At 42.6% G+C, this 16,966-nt stretch overlaps 1 protein-coding gene across 1 annotated transcript in view; it reads right to left on the bottom strand.

Annotated features, from left to right (window-relative positions):
* The window catches only part of USP13 (ubiquitin specific peptidase 13), a 425,163-nt gene that overhangs the window by 230,032 nt on the left and 178,165 nt on the right, over positions 1–16,966 (bottom strand). Inside the window, exons 4-5 of the mRNA XM_078667087.1 lie at positions 16,386–16,504; positions 11,880–12,022 (exon numbers count right to left, since the gene is read on the bottom strand). Coding sequence (XP_078523213.1) covers positions 11,880–12,022; positions 16,386–16,504 — 262 coding nt within the window. The remainder of the gene's footprint in view (positions 1–11,879; positions 12,023–16,385; positions 16,505–16,966) is intronic.

Here is a 16,966-nt window from a genome sequence, read left to right as displayed (position 1 = left end):
CGGGCAGCGCTCCGGTTCGCGGACTTTTCGCGGTACGGAGCTTTGTGAAGCGAAGCTGATTGGTTCTCCGGCGTCTGTGAACATTCCAAACAGTCCGTAGCGGCCGCCATCTTGTCTCTCGGTAGGATCGAGAGACAAGAGGAGGCCAAAGCGAAGGGGCAAATTACCATAAGGGGGCATAGTAGATCCTCGCTGACCCCCTAGGTTTGATGTGGAGGTTTTAAAAGGGCCCCGCGGGGCAAAAAAAAAAATAATAATAATAATCGAACGGCTGAATGGATTTGCACGAAACTTGGTAAAATATTAGGGACTGGTAGCCCGATGTGCCTTTGCTAGGTCTCAATATATGTGCTCCAGTGGATTTTGAGAAATTAACGTTCAAAAAAAGATATATATCTGTAACAGCGCTCCGCTTCGCGTAACGGAGGTTTGCGAAGCTGATTGGTTCTCCGGCGTCTGTAAACATTGCAAACAGTCCGTAGCGGCCGCCATCTTGTCTCTCGGTAGGATCGAGAGACAAGAGGAGGCCAAAGCGAAGGGGCAAATGACCATAAGGGGGCATAGTAGATCCTCCTTGACCTCTTAGGTTTGATGTGGAGGTTTTAAAAGGGCCCCGCGGGGCAAAAAAAAAAAGAATAATAATAATCGAACGGCTGAATGGATTTGCACGAAACTTGGCAAAATTGTAGGGACTGGTAGCTCGATGTGCCTTTGCTAGGTCTCAATATATGTGCTTCAGTGGATTTTGAGAAATTAACGTTCAAAAACAAGATATATATCTGTAACAGCGCTCCGCTTCGCGGAGATAAAATTATATCTGTATTACCTAGCTGTTGCTAACACCAGTTAGCGACGGCTAGTAGGAGATAGCGACCATCTTGGGCCCCACTTTGCATGTGAGTGATATTTATCACTAATGACATGCAAAGTGGGCATGCCAAGATGTTAGCGACTGGAAACAGTCGCTAACATCGCTATCTCCTATTATCAACTTTTGGAAATATTCGCGATAAGCGCGAATATCTCCAAAAGCTAGCACCTGCCCTGAGCAGTTCTTAGCCATGTTATCCAATGGGAGGTGGATAACATGGCTAAGAGCATTAGCTCGGTAATGCATGAATATCGCTGAGTTTTCAGCGATATTAATGCATTGCGGTCGTTTTTTATCGTATTTGCGATAAACCTTGATAATAGCAAGGTTTATCTGCGATAATTTCTGACGATGCTTAGCGGTAAAAAAATCGTTGCTAAGCATCGTTAGGGATAAATATCGCTTAACTTTGGTAATATGCCCCAGTCTGTTAACGTTCGATTCGAAGGAAATCAGGAAGTGTTGAAAAACATTGTCTGCGCCATCTTGCCTTTTTTCAAATGCCACACTTTTGTCGTGCACGGCAGTCATTTTAGATGCCTTGACCAGACCCACTCTGTGCACGCTGTCGATCCTTAGCATGGCTCCCCACCCTCGCAAGCATCTCCCCCAGGCAGTGGTCACCCCCGCTCTCTGTCTTATGCATGGGTAATAAACCACCCCCCATCTGCGCTGCTCTTCCCTGAGCATCACACCCTGTGCCCGCCCGACACCTCCCTTTCGCCCTATTCACTACCGCACCCTCTGACACTCCTTTTCCTCTGTGTCCGATTGTCCAGGCCGGTCCTAGGGTATCAGCTAGCCCTGCAGATGTAGTTTATGGCCCCAGCTGTAAAGAATCACCCCTCTTCAAAGGAGTCATAGTAGATCAAGGCCCACACTCGATGAGATCCGTCACAGCAGACGCGTTCCTATTATCTGAAAACCATCCTGTATTGTGATTGGGGAGGGGACCGAGCCTGAAGCGGAAGATTCCAGGGATGACTCTTTGTACATCAAAGTTTTTACAATTATGTGTCACATTAAAAATATATAGCACTCCAACAAAGTAGTAAGATTATAAAACTTTAATAACTTATAAATATATACAAGAAAACAAAAATAGTAATAACATATAAACATTTTTAGGGAAAAACAACGAAGTAGCGGTCGGCTGTGCGAATAGTCCCAACGCAGCACAACGTCCAGATTTCTGGCATGGGGCGTCGCGGGGGGTGGGTCATCAGTAGCAAACTGTTGTGCGAATAGTTCCAAGGCAGCAGAACGATGGCACCAAGGTGATGTCCAGTAAGTTGCCGCACTGGTTTTGGTATCCTACAATGCTGCTCCGAATAACGGCGTGGGGCGCCCCGGGGGAGGCGGCGTGAACGGGCCTCTCCAGGTGGAGTCTCGTCTGTTGTAGTGGGGCGCCCCTTTACCGTTTCAGTTGCCATTCCGTCCGCTTTTGGTCCACTGTGTCAAAAGCCGCAATTCAGCTGAGTTGCGCCCACTCTTGCGGTGCAGCGATAGGCGGCTGTCACAGGACTCTCAAAATGGCGGCAGGCTGTTTCCTTTTTGGGCCTGGTCCACTGAAATGGCCCTGGGACACCTTGGAAATCAGACGCTTGTCTGCTAGGTCTTGGACCCCATTCTCGAAAGCGTCCCCTCCGCCTTGAGGATTCATCAAAAGTTTTGGGGGCCCCCGACTCCTGTAGGCTTCTGGTGGGGAGCGGCTGCCATGATTGCTCGTGGAATGACCACGACGGAGCTACGAGATGGTGGTGCTCTCATGTTGACGCCAGTTTCAGTCTGAAACAACCAGAAACAAGGTGGGGCTTTCATCGTTTGGGAAAAAAAAAAGTTTTCATCCAATGAAAAGTGTTGTTTTTAGGTCATATGGTCAAGCCTTCCATCATTAGGAAACCAAAAGTAAAATGAACCAATGAAAAGTTTTATAAACAAGTCACATGACCTGTTATGCGGCATAGGGTATAAAATGCGGAGAAAATACGTTGGCACGTGAGGCGGCGTCAGTAGCGGACCGATGTGCGAATAGGCCGAAGGCAACACAACGCGCCAAGATCCGGATGGCACCGAGGTGGTGTCCAGCAAGTTGCAGCACTGGTGTGGCCATCCTACAATGCTGAAAGTCGGCGTGGGGCGCCCCGTTGGCCTGTGAGTTTGCGTCAGTAGCGGACCGATGTGCGAATAGGCCGAAGGCAGCACAACGCGCCAAGATCCGGATGGCACTGAGGTGGTGTCTAGTAAGTTGCCGCACTGGTGTGGCCATCCTACAATGTTGAAAGTCGGCGTGGGGCGCCCCGTTGGCCTGTGAGATGGCGTCAGTAGCGGACCGATGTGCGAATGGGGCCAAAGGCAGCGCAACAATATTTTCTGACTAGAAGACACCACAAGGCGCTGAGATGCCAAGATTCGGATGGCACCGAGGTGGTGTCTAGCAAGTTGTGGTACTGGTGTGGCCATCCTACAATGGTAAAAGTCGGCGTGGGGCGCCCTGTTGGCCTGTGAGATGGTGTCAGTTGCGGACCGATGTGTGAATGGGGCCAAAGGCAGCGCAACAATATTTTCTGTATGGAAGATACCACTAGGCGTTGAGATGCCAAGATCCGGATGGCACCGAGGTGATGTCTAGCAAGTTGCTGTACTGGTGTGGTCATCCTACAATGCTGAAACTCGGCGTGGGGCGCCCCATTAGCCTGTGAGATGGCGTCAGTAGCGGACCGATGTGTGAATAGGCCGGAACCAGCACAAGGCGCCAAGATCCGGATGTCACCGTGGTGGTTTCATAGTTGAGAGGCACTTCATTTGCAGTGGGGCGCCGAGATCCGGATGGCACCGAGGTGATGTCTAGTAAGTTGCTGTACTGGTGTGGTCATCCTACAATGCTGAAACTCGGCGTGGGGCGCCCCATTAGCCTGTGAGATGGCGTCAGTAGCGGACCGATGTGTGAAGGGGGCAAAGGTAGCGCAAGAATATTTTCTGAAGAGGAGACACCACAAGGCGCTGAGATTCGGTTACCACCGAGGTGATGTCTAGCAAGTTGCCGCACTGGTGTGGCCATCCTACAATACTGCTCCGAATAACGGCGTGGGGTGCCCGAGGGGGGGGGGGAGGCGGCGTGAACGGGCCTTCCTAGGTGGAGGCTCGTCTGCTGTAGTGGGGCGCCCCTTTACCGTTTCAGTTGCCATTCAGCTGAGTTTCGGCTGCTCTTGATGCTACAGCGACAGGCGGCTGCAACAGGACTCTCAAAATGGCGGCCTGTTCTTTGGATTTGGGCCTGGTCCACTAAAATGGCCCTGGGACACCTTAGAACTCGGACGCTCGATTTTTTTTTCCTTTCCTGTACATGCAAAAAAAGGTAAATGCCCGGTACGTTACACGCTTCATCTGCCACGATGAACTCTCCAGAGGAACCGAAAAAAAATATAGTTATGGTAACTATACCATGCATCGTCATATGGAGAGGTGGCACCAATTAATTATAGTGCTGCATAAAAGAGAGATTTGGAGGAGAACCCCTGACCTGCTAGTACATTCATCAAAGAAGTGGCACTGACAGCATCAGAGGCAAGGGAAACGGTCCCAAATATTTAGAAGAACTTTGGAAAGATTAAAATGACATGTTTAGATTGTGGCAAATTAATTTCATGTGGACAGATGAGTGTTACTCTAATAAATACAGCATATGAACATCATCATAGTCGATGGTTGGTAGAGACATTTTGACTATATCCTGGACCTGCCCGTCCTCGCCCAAAATGGCGCCGGAATAAATGGGACTCGTAACTCCTTGTTGTGTACTGGTTGCAGAACCTTGAAATCACGAGATACGTATGCAGTTTTGAAGCACATGGCGGGCGGGGACGAGAATTGATTGAATATTTCGACATCCCTATTGATATTAAGTTCTGATGTGTTATTGATTACTGTACTATTGAAAGTTCGAATTAACGTCACCCATGGTACTTGCCCGCAAATGTATATCTAGATAATTTTATTGTAACTGGCCCTGTCGTATTTTAATTATAAAATGTACGTCCACCGATTCCGTAACTGTTAGACACCTTAGTTCTTGCAACCTAATGGCCCGCCCGTTACGTTCCTCTACAGTGTAAATGTCTACTCATCATATACGATTACAGTTTGCTCCGTGGCCGGCCCACGTGGTTATAGGCTCGTATTTGTATAATGAAATTTTCACAATAAAGGTTTTTAAAAGAAAACATGGTAGTAGTATATACATTGGTAAAGTTTTTAATAATAGTCACTGTTTTAGAATCATTAAAAGGCAAGTGAAATAAAGCAGACCAATTACATGAAGGGTAAAAGGTATAATACGAAGGAACGCAGTAAAGATAAATGGTCAAGGGCTGTTGTGTTTTCTACTCCTGCAACATAAAGTGATCGATAAGAATCTCATATTCAGGCGTATCGGCGACTAAGACAGCAGGTCGACCCTCTTTTGCTCAACGGCTCCGTCATGGGACGAAGAAACGCTCTTTTTCTCGAAAAAAGAATATATTTTACTTGCAGGACAGTTGTAAATTTTCCGGGAAAGTACATTAGCCCGGAACATTATAACATATATTTAAGAAAAAATAATGTTCGGAAGTAATAAAAAGCGTAATTTTTAGGTCATATGACCAAGCCTTTCATCATTAGAATAAGAAAAGTAAAATGAACCAATGAAAAGTTTTATTAACAAGTCACATGACTTGTTATGCTTACGTTACGCGCTGCGCGCCCCGGATGACTTCCGGATGCGCTAACGCGGCGCGTCATATGACGCATTACGCGACAACGCAGGTCCAGAATATAGTCAAAATGTCTCCACCAACCAGCGGTCGGAACACAACCCCTTTCAGCAGGCTAAATAGTTCTGTTAAATGACAACAGAAGGGACAGGCAACAAGAACCATCAGTCAAAGAGGGGAGGGCTAGTTCTTCTCTACCGGGTTACATTGGGGCGCTACCGGAACTGATCGAATTGGTAGTCTACAGTGTTTCTGGATGTTTCAGACTGAAGCTGGGGTTAGCATGAGAGCAGCACCATTTCGTAGCTCCGTCGTGGCCATTCCGCAACCAATCATGGCAGCCGCTCTTTATCGTTATTTTGGGCGGGGTGGGTGGCGGAGCCGAGCTGTTTTGCAGCCATCATTGTGTGGAGTTCAGTTCATCTCACTAGTTTTGTATTTGTCATGAGGGGTTGTTCCTAATGTTTCTATTTTAGCGAGGTCAAAAAGAGATCCCATTAGTGGCCTACTGATTTTGCTCGATTCCTTTTCTTTTTTTTTTACACGATTTTTCGTTATCTGCAAAGACTAAACAGAGTATTGCGACTCTGTGTTTGTTTGTAAATAGAGAATGAACCAAAGAGAACCAATTCTAAAACAGTAAATACTTGGATAACAATCAATCAAATGGAGAGAGAAGCAGGCACGACGTATTACAACGGGGGCAAAGGCCTGCGTTAACTACCCTTCACTATGTGCAAAGAGAGAGTACTCCTAATAGAAATGAGGGGGGGGGCACCATTCAAAGCAGATCAGTGTGCATAAACACGAAAATGTTTTCAGTTACCACGTACTTGACATTCGACAGCTTATGATATTTGCTATTAAAAAACCATTGAAATTCACTGAAAAAACCATAGGTTATAGACCATATATAGTTAGGAATTAGCATTTACAAAACCTTGAAAATTCACTGAAAAAACCATAGGTTATAGACCATATATAGTTAGGAATTAGCATTTAAAAAAACTTATTTTACTCACACAAAACCATTGAAATTCCATATATAGTTAGTTGCACTAACTATATATCGCGCACCCGCAATCCACTGCTGATGATGTCACATATTACATCATTCATGACATGGTCAGTGACATCACTGATGACATCACTGATGACATCTCAAATGACATCACTGATGACATCACTGATGACATCTCATTTGACATCAATGACCACATCACTGATGATATCATTCATGTGACAATACAATGCATCTCCTCACATTTTAATATAACCTCTGTTTCACCCAGTGTTAAATACAGAGTATAATTTTTTAAACCATTGACACACCAATACTAGTTACTACATACGTACTCACTGATTCCTACGTCTACACACACATTCACTCATTCACCCATACAATCATTCATACATGGGTTGTATTGTATTGTCACATGAATGATATCATCAGTGATGTGGTCATTGATGTCAAATGAGATGTCATCAGTGATGTCATCAGTGATGTCATTTGAGATGTCATCAGTGATGTCATCAGTGATGTCACTGACCATGTCATGAATGATGTAATATGTGACATCATCAGCAGTGGATTGCGGGTGCGCGATATATAGTTAGTGCAACTAACTATATATGGAATTTCAATGGTTTTGTGTGAGTAAAATAAGGTTTTTTAAATGCTAATTCCTAACTATATATGGTCTATAACCTATGGTTTTTTCAGTGAATATATATATATATATATATATATATATATATATATATATATATATATATATATATATATATATGCTTTCTATAGTAGTATATTAAAAAAATATATATAATGTAAAATATATATTTTTAGTACTGTTATATTATTTATGTCTTTATAAACATACACACATTTTTACACAATATTTTGTTATGTCAAATTAATTTCTAAAGCATTTAGCTGCCCCAGAAGAGAGGCTTCCGGTCACTGAAAGAAAATGGCAAGCACCATAGAGGAGAATATTTGCAGCCTAGGCTGAGAACAGCCAGGTCAACTGCTTTCGAAAGCTCAAATGGTTTTCGATATTTCTTAACTGAAGATCTAGAGAGTTCCATAAGGCCAAAGTCAGGACTCAAAAGAGCGCCCTCCCATTCTGGCTCTTCTGATGAGGGGTATAAAAGCCAAATTCAAGTCTGCCGAGCATAAAGCTCTAGTAGGTAGGTACGGTTGCATCAAGGCAGCGAAACTGGAGACCCCTTGCTTGTAAAGGATCTTGTGAGAGATACATAGAGCTTTGAACTGCATACGCTTCTCGATGGGCAGCCAATGAAGTTTGCAAAGGATTCGAAAAATGGAGCAAAATTTGGGGAGGGAAAAAGTAATCTAGCAGCTGCATTCTGGACAACTTGTATGACAGATCTTTTAGCACCCAGATATAGAATGCTACAATAATCTGGGCATGACATGATAAGAGCTTGTACAATCAACTGGTGGACTTGTCGAGTAAAAAATCCCATAATGGATTTGAGAATTCTCAAGGTGCCAAAGCATGAGCTAGCTAGGATTCTGACTTGAGTTTTGAAAGATAGCGAGTCGTCCAGCCAATACACCGAGAGTTTTTACCACAGATTTGCATTTGGGGGCCCGGAGGGCCTTGTGCTTCTGGTCACCAATTATCTCTCCAAAGGGGAGTGTGACTGCCCAACAGAACATTCTCAGCTTTATTAGCATTCAGCTTTAAACAGTTGTCATGCATCCAGCTGGCGACAGCCATTAGGCAATTATGAAAATTAGCTTTACAGCCCACCGAATCCCCAGACAGAGAGATCATTAATTGAGTGTCATCAGCATAGGACACCAATGAGATCCCAAACGACTTCACCACATCATCTAATGGGCTGACATAGATATTAAAGAGAGTAGGACTTAGTGCAGAACCCAGGAGAACGCTGAGTACCAACGCTCTTTGAGATGAAGAAAAATGGGGAGATATCACTTGAAAAGACTGGTACCATAAAAAGGAAGTAAAACAAGTCACAGCTTTGCCACGCACCCCAAATTCATAGAGTAGACGTAGCAGCACCGCATAGGAGACTGTGTCAAAGGCAGCACTTAGGTCCAAGAGAATCAGTTCCTGAGAGTTGCCAACGTCTACAGCACAGCGTAAGGACTCAGTTACTGTCAAAACAGTAGATTCAGTACTAGAAGGTCTGAAACCATTCTGTGAAGGATCTAAAATTTGGTTGGGCTCTAGAAAATTATTCAGAAGGTTATTCACATGTTTCTCCACTACCTTAGATAAAACGGTAGCAGAGAGATAGAGCAGAGAGATGGGGTGAAGGTTTTCTGGTTGGGCAGCATGAAGCGAAGGCCTTTTCTAATTAGGAATGACCTTAGCATGGTTCTTTGTCGTTGGCACCATGGCTGTGCTTAGAGAAAGATTGGACAGTTCCAAAAAGATAGGTTTAATAGTCTCCTGAAATGTAAAAATATACTCTGGTTTTAATGGGTCGTCTGGAGATCCTGATTTAACCTGCTGTATCAAGGTAGAGGCAGAGTTATCATCAAGGAGGGTCAACTCTTCCAATTCTGCCCTTTGTGAATGACTGACAATTATATCATAAGAGACCAGCTCTTCTGTTTCATCACTTAGGGGCACATTAGGATGGCGGCGGACTTTGTCCGCCCGCCACCCTAACGGAGAACGGGACCGCCCGCCTTAAGGGCGGGGGTCCCGTAGGGGGAATTAGGATGTGCCCGCCACAGTGGCGGGCACATCCTACATGTTTATCATTGTGGCAGGCGGTGCACTCAGCACCGCCCGCCACAATGATAAACATTTCAGCACGCATTAGCATATGCAAAGCGGCAGGCACCGCGCTGTGCCTGCCGCTTTGCATATGCAAATGTGGGGGGGTACCATAGGTACCCCCCATGTGCACCCCCAACACTGGCATCACCTGGGGGCCCCGCGGGGGACCCCCACAGCAATCACCGCCTGCCTTTCCGTGGCGGCATTGCCGCCGCGGAAAGGCCCCTGAATTTAGCCAGCGTAATATGGCTGGTGGTGTCCATTGGACACCGCCGCCATATTAATCTATCACCGCCGCGGTCGCCCATGCAACCGCGGCGGTAAAGCGGCGGACGGTCTTTCCGTCCACCGCTGTCCCCTCCGCCATCCTAATCTGGACATGCATGCCGGGCGGATGTAATCCGCCCGACATCATAATGGGCCCCTTAGTATCTGTTTCATAATTTTTGGATCACAATATTGTTTTTTTCGATATTGTATCAATGATCCCCTTTGATTGAATCACTAGTGTAATTTCTGAAGCAGTGGAAAATAACTCATTTCAAATATATAGTTAATCCATTGGTCTCCCATCACATGAGCAAAATATATTCCAATTCTTCAAATTCCCAGATGACATCACCAAGATCTTTGTTTGAAACTGTGATCCAAGTCTTTAAAATATATACAGTTTAGGAGTTCACTCTCCCCAGAGCAGTATTACTATATTACTTCACACTATTGGCAATGTGGTGTTTTAATCAGCCTCCCATGGACTTTTGCATTGGAATGCATAGGCGATTGTTTCAAATATGAAAAATATAATCAATCATCATACATTTGATTCTTCATTTTATAAATGCATTGTACAAGAAAGAATCATTTTGCCAATTTTTTGCCGGGTGCAAGGTTGAGCCACTACCACCACCATTTCCACCACCACCATCATCAAAATTATCCCCACCATTACATCGCACCAACTAATACCACTATCACTATAATTGCATTACCCCACCACTATTACCACAATAACATTACTACCACCACCACCACAACATCTCTGGTGCATGCCTGTGTTTTGCATACTTTCCCAGATGACGGCAAGGCCTGTTGTCTTTGCCAATGCATATTTTATCAGTTCACGAGGTGTACAGACATTTTTGCCCTTGGGACAAACACTGCTACTCAAGCTCATGCAGATTTGAAACACTGCAGCAGAATAGTAGAATCTTATTTCAACAGAGTAGGTAAGAACCTAGCGAAAGTCCTGGAAAGTGGATTACTTAAGGTGACACCAAAAGACTAAGTGCTGGGCCACAGTATATGCTACTTTCTCAGAATGGACCAGATTGCCCTGGCCCATTTACTAGTACTTTGGCCTTGTCACGCATAACCTAGTAGATTTTGGAAAAGTATTTGAAAGTATTTGGCACCCTGAGATGGAGGTTCCTATACGAGGTGCTGAAAAGGGTGAACGTCTGACCGTCTGGTTTCTGTACTATAACCAAGCTCTTTATAACAACTCCTGGTCTGGTTCTCATAAACAGTGCCCTGTCCGAAGCATTACCGATTGAGCGAGGCATCAAGCAGAGCTGTCCCCTCTCTCCCTTACTATTCGATCCGGCAATTGAACCCTCAGGTTCCTGGACTCATAAGGATGGCCTTGGAGCAGCATTCTAATTGGAGCAGGGCATTGGAGATCAAATCTTGCTGTATGACTCAATGCTCCTATTTCTACAGTGTCCATGATGGGAACTGATGTGCTATTTGACTGGAATTGGTTAGAAAGAGACCATCCAGTCAATTTAATCAGAGTGGAAATGTTGCATGGGACTTCCACGGGGTAAATTATTAGCAAAAAGTCAAATGGGTGGTTGGTGGGATGAGGTTAAAAAAGCTACAACTAGGGGTGTAAATAGTCCAAAACTGTGTCAGTCTGCTCACAAAATACTACTAGAGTGGCTACAGAGGTAGAAATACTAAAAAATGTGTTAGTAGGTAGAATCTGGTATGGACGCCATTAATATGTTTCCTACTGACCAATATAACAATGGCAGCAGTGATGATCTCAAAGTCTATTAAATGCATTCCATCCCCAACAGCTCTCATTCTCTCCGGCTAGAGACAGCAGAGAATTATGTTACTCACGTGTGGATGGGATATGGCTGGATGCTGAATCAGGATAACCATTATCGTAAAATAAAAACATCCTTGCAAGCTCTTCAGGTACAGATGTATGTTGTTTTTGTTCCTCATGTAATGTGTCTCAGCAATTAAAGGTATACCTTGGTATCAAAATACATGTACAGAAGCGGATATCTGGTTGGCCTGGTTCTTCAAAATATAGTCAACTTCAAGCACTCAGAGCATGGTATTTTAAATACATATTATAGAGTCTCAACATTGTCCATTTTGATTTCGTTCACCAGTAGAATTATTTATTTGTCCAGTAGTCAAGGAAGTGAATAAAATATTTACACTGAGTCTTACCTTGGTGGGATCCGCACTCCATTGTCTAGCTGGGCCAGGTTGTTGGCATACTTGGAAACCAGAAGTTCTTCCTCCCAGGAATCTGGATCTTGTTTTAAATATGGGGATTTTGAATTTAGTACTGCATCACAGGCTATAGTTACCTGAAATGAAATACAGACCTTTATAACACAAGTCACAATTTAATTATATGTCTTAACTTATAAATTGATTCCTTGCTTCAAGATAGTATTTGGGTAACCAAGACAAAATATTTTTTAAATCAAATCTTAAAATATTTCAGGGAAACGCTTTGGGCCCCATTAGGATGGCGGGCGGATGCTGAGTGCACCGCCCGCCACAATGTTAGGGATGCAGGATGGAGGACGGTCCCTTTTTACGATGGGATGGCGGGCGGACAAAGTCCGCCCACCATCTTAATGTGCCCCTTTGTGTTTTCAATAGTTTCTATGTAGGGGTAGGGGGATGCCGCTAATATAGAATTTCTAATTTATATTTTCTCAGTGCCCAGTACCTTAAGTTACCCTCTTCATCCTTAGTTAAGGGTGGTTCTATGCAACACCATAAACCAAAGCAAGACCCTATTAAATTCAATGTTTTCTATCATTTTCAGATATCCTACAAGTATATGAGAAAACTCTATGCAGAACAGAAAGCTAATAAAAGCTTTTTAAATTAACACAGAAGACATGTCTATCACAATATCCAATAAGAACATAACGATGTTTGATATAAACCATATAACCCATAATCTGCCAAGGATCAAATGTGTTAACTGCTAGTTATTCCCTCCCATACCAAGCTAAACAAGACATGCAAAAATGCCTGATATCTATAAATCCGTTTAACCCAAAAAGGCAGGTTGGCGTCTCAACTCGAATTTCACACTATCCCCGTCAGTCCCTGCTTGCACAAGAAACAGCCTAATGTAAAGTTATCCCAAATAATTCTTGTTTCTCTTGACCCTACCCTTGAACTGATCTGGAATTGTTGAATCAAACATGTCCTATTTCCTTTGTTTTAACATACAGTACATATCATTGTTTTCACAGCTTTTGGTCTTCATGCATTGTCTAAGAATTACCATGCAACTAATTCTTATTATTTTTTCCATCAATAAATTAGCTCCTTAAACGCAATCTGCACTCATTTGTGGAAACTGAGAACTTATTTAGGTACCACTGCTATACTCTAGTTTTACCAGATTCCTTAAAGGAACATATGTAATTTTCAGAGGAAGTGTCACGATCTCACTAATGATACAACCGCCTTGTATTCTCTAGTAGTCAAATGCAGCTCCAAGTTTCGACTGCTTTCTTTGATTAACAAATGGGTAAGGGTGGATATTTTTTCGAAAATGTACCTTCTAGGTTCCCAAATTCTGACATAGTACTTTGTGCACAGCACCATAAAGCATCAATGTATGTATTTTAAAGTTATAAGCTAACTTTAAAAATCCTACATCTCTGCCACCCATCCCCTAAATTCGTTTTGCAGCCCTACTCCTACTGCCACAGGTTTTGTCTTAGATGGATCACCATCTTCAATTGATTAGGGAACCACACACCCAGATAACAATATACACCAATGCTCTCAGTAATCAATTGCTATATATTCAATTTAATTTTCTTCTCACCGACAACTTTATTTTTGTCTTACTTTATGAATAAGGGGACATTTTCTATGTAGTAACTTTCCACTTTATTTAGGATTTTTGGTAACAAGATGCACAAAATATCAAATGTAAATTGTATTGAGATAAGTAAGGCTTGGACAAACCGAAAAATGCAAAACGTAGAGCTTTCTAATGTGAGTCAGGAGGAAATACATCCTTCTCAGGCCCTAGACTTCAACATGCAGATGTTTGAACTGATTAGCATTGTGTTTAAAACCAATTCGTACATTAATAAATCCTTTCACATTAGAGCCCAACTGCATTTTATAGAGGCCCACATTTGGGGCTTGCCTTGCATACAAACAAGAACCTTGTGATCAAGATAAACAGGGCTATTACCTTCTTTCAAAGTAATGTCTACAAAGTGTTTCTAGGCAAGTACAATATTAACTTTATACCCAGAGTAATTTGGGCATGTACATTCATTCAGAGGAGGTAGTATGCACCTCTATAATTCGATTGTTTTACATTGATTATGCCAATGGTGCCGGATCTGAACAGACCTCCTAAAGAGCTGAATGGATTGAAAAGCAAGGTCTATGAGTAACTCTTACATCTCACTTTATTTCTAGCTGTACAAAGGTACGATTTCAACAAGTCAGCCGGGCTAGTGGTATCATCATCTGGAACCCGATGGGGCCAAACTGTTTTTTATTAAACTAATGAAACAAGGCAATACATCTTGAAGCTCAATTTCAGTGAGTGGGGGAAACGGCACCAAATCTACTCTCCGTATCATCATCCCTCTACTCCAATGGCTAGAACCTTCATGCCAACTCACAAAGAGCTCTCCTCCAACAATTAGAACAATGGGAAGTGGAGCCTTGCAGGGGGCTTAAGACAGCAATCTGGGAACTTTGGTTGCCAATTTCAGAAACTAGTCGGCTGTCGGCATCATGGACCCAATGAAGGTTCCATCTGAAATCACTGGTTCATGAGTTATGGACATCATAGGTTTAGGGATGAATTAGCAGCAATATTAAGTGGGAGCTTCGCCGTGACTTAACAAACAGCCAATTTCCTTTTAGAAAGAACTGCCACTCCACCGGCATTTCATTAGGGCTACATTTCAATCTACCCTTCTCGGCCCATTGCGTAATATGCAGGAATAGGAAACTCAGATTCTTTTAGGACTCCAGTTCTATTTTCAGGTATATTTTATGATACTTAGCAGTCACTTTACTATGTAGTTGAGGTGTGCTCAGAAAAAAGGAGGTGATCAAAAGGCATGGCAGTCTAATCTGACATCTCAGGTTCAGCCCTACACAGATGAAGAGATCTACTCTGAAGTATAAGTCCCACATCAGCGAGACTCCTCAATCGGTCTTGTAGTTTTTCATGGGGTGGCCACTCTAACATAATAGAGCCCTGATATTTTGAAATAATAATTGGTTACACAGATCAAAGATCCAGAGTTGTACTATATGGTGCCAAGAGATGAACTATGTATCACCTGCTTATCAGAGTATTCTCCGTTCCTTCCTTTAAAAACAATCTTAGATAGTATTTTACAAACGAAATATTACACTACTTTTTCAAATTACACCATTGCTAATTGTTAGCTATAGGTTCCACAACAAGAGCATTGAAGAACCACTCCAATCAATGCACCTTCTGGCTGCTTTTCTTACAAGGTTGGGCGTGTCAAGTCACAAGCTGTTCATTTGCTGTATAATGTCTTTAAGTTTGTCCAATCAAAACTATTGAAAAGGCCTAAGACACTCTCGGTGTAACTATATTACTGACTTATTTGCTAGAGGTAATGGCATTTAAATTGTTGTTTAGTGTCCATCGTAGGTCTATAAGTGTCATCTGCAATTTCAAATATCCGAACATATACTATATGTTCAAAACATAGAAGGCGGAATCAGATAGTCATAGAAGACACTACATACAGTAAACATGACACACCTTTTAGTTTGGGGACAATATACGAGGAACGTGCTCAGATCCTTATGGGTAATAAGTACATACAGGAAGAAAAACAGGTGCCTTGAGACCCTCACGGGTGAGTAGTTGCGCTTTACCAACCCTGATTGATTGATTGATTGATTGATTGATTGATTGAGGTATACACATTGGCTGATTCATACACATTAGCTAATTCCAACCAGCCACACTGGAAAGTTTGCTAAGTATTTGTTAACACCATTATGCCCTCCCTCAAAGCCCCTATTAAAATTAGAACATTTGTCTAACTCAATACAAAAGGAAGTAAACATGTGGCATGAAACTTACAGAGAAAAGAGGAGGTTGGGCACTAGGCCTATTGGGTTATACCAGCTGCAAACGCTGATATGAATAATGTAGGTCATAAAACAAATGATGCACTAATATTTTATTATTATTTTTATTATTTAGCATTTAAATAGCACACCCTTGACCATTCTCGGACATTAATACAGAATTATTGTTCCTCTAAAGAAGCCTGTTTGGGTAACATCACTTTCATGGTGGAAAGCCCTACTGGCTTGCAAAAACTACAGTATTATACAGAACCTAGTGCTGAATGTTATTATTACAAGGGTATACATAGTAAACAGGTTCAAAATCATGCACACTGGCATTTGGTAGAAATGTATTCACGCCTACAGCAATGTAACGTAGACTCAGAAGAACCCACTGGTGAAATCACCATTTGAGGAATGACAAACTCCTCCTATGGAAGTGAAGAAGGTGCATAGACAATGAGGAGATAAATGACTAGAATCCCACCAACGGTATGGAGCAGAGTTGAGAGACCCTCAAGGTACATTTAATATAAGGAACACCTAACAACAATAGGCCAAAAATAAACTTCCAGTGCACAGAAAAACATCAGACTCACTGACCAGCGCTGGTAATTCTTCTATATTTGGTAAGGGGATTTCAAAGTGATCTGGAAAGATAACAAGTTTAACTTCATCTTCGTATTCATAGTCGCTGCTGGAATCAAAATTAATTTCTAGATCTGCAAAAAAAGAGGGGAAATTTATTGTAAGTGACAAAGTACCAGAAAATACAAATGAGATACGCTAAGTATTTCCGATTTGAACAGGCACAGAATGAGACAGCCACACAAACATCAAGAAATTGAAACTGGACAATATCCAAATAGTGCCCTAAAAATTAATTGCTTTTACCGTATAAATATAGGAAGGAGAGCCTTCACGCTCATGATGTGACCACTAACAAATTATATAATATTGGTGCGTCAAGGCAGATTACTGAAAATAAATAACAAGTATTTGCAATGCAATAGGTCTCACATTTGGGAGAGTTAGAGCTATTAGCGTTGTAAATGACAATATCTTTTACCTATGTGTTTTGGTTTAGAGTGTAGTGGGTGTACGGAGTGTGGAGTGGAATTATGTGGGTTTGTTTTGGAATTGTGCGATGTGGAGTGGATTTGTGTAATTGAGTTTTGTGATCT

Source organism: Lissotriton helveticus, chromosome 11 (assembly GCF_964261635.1).
Source record: "Lissotriton helveticus chromosome 11, aLisHel1.1, whole genome shotgun sequence".
NCBI classification, from domain to species: Eukaryota; Metazoa; Chordata; class Amphibia; order Caudata; family Salamandridae; genus Lissotriton; species Lissotriton helveticus.
The sequence above is the reverse complement of the archived record's forward strand: the minus strand, read 5'-3'. Positions and strand labels throughout refer to the sequence as shown.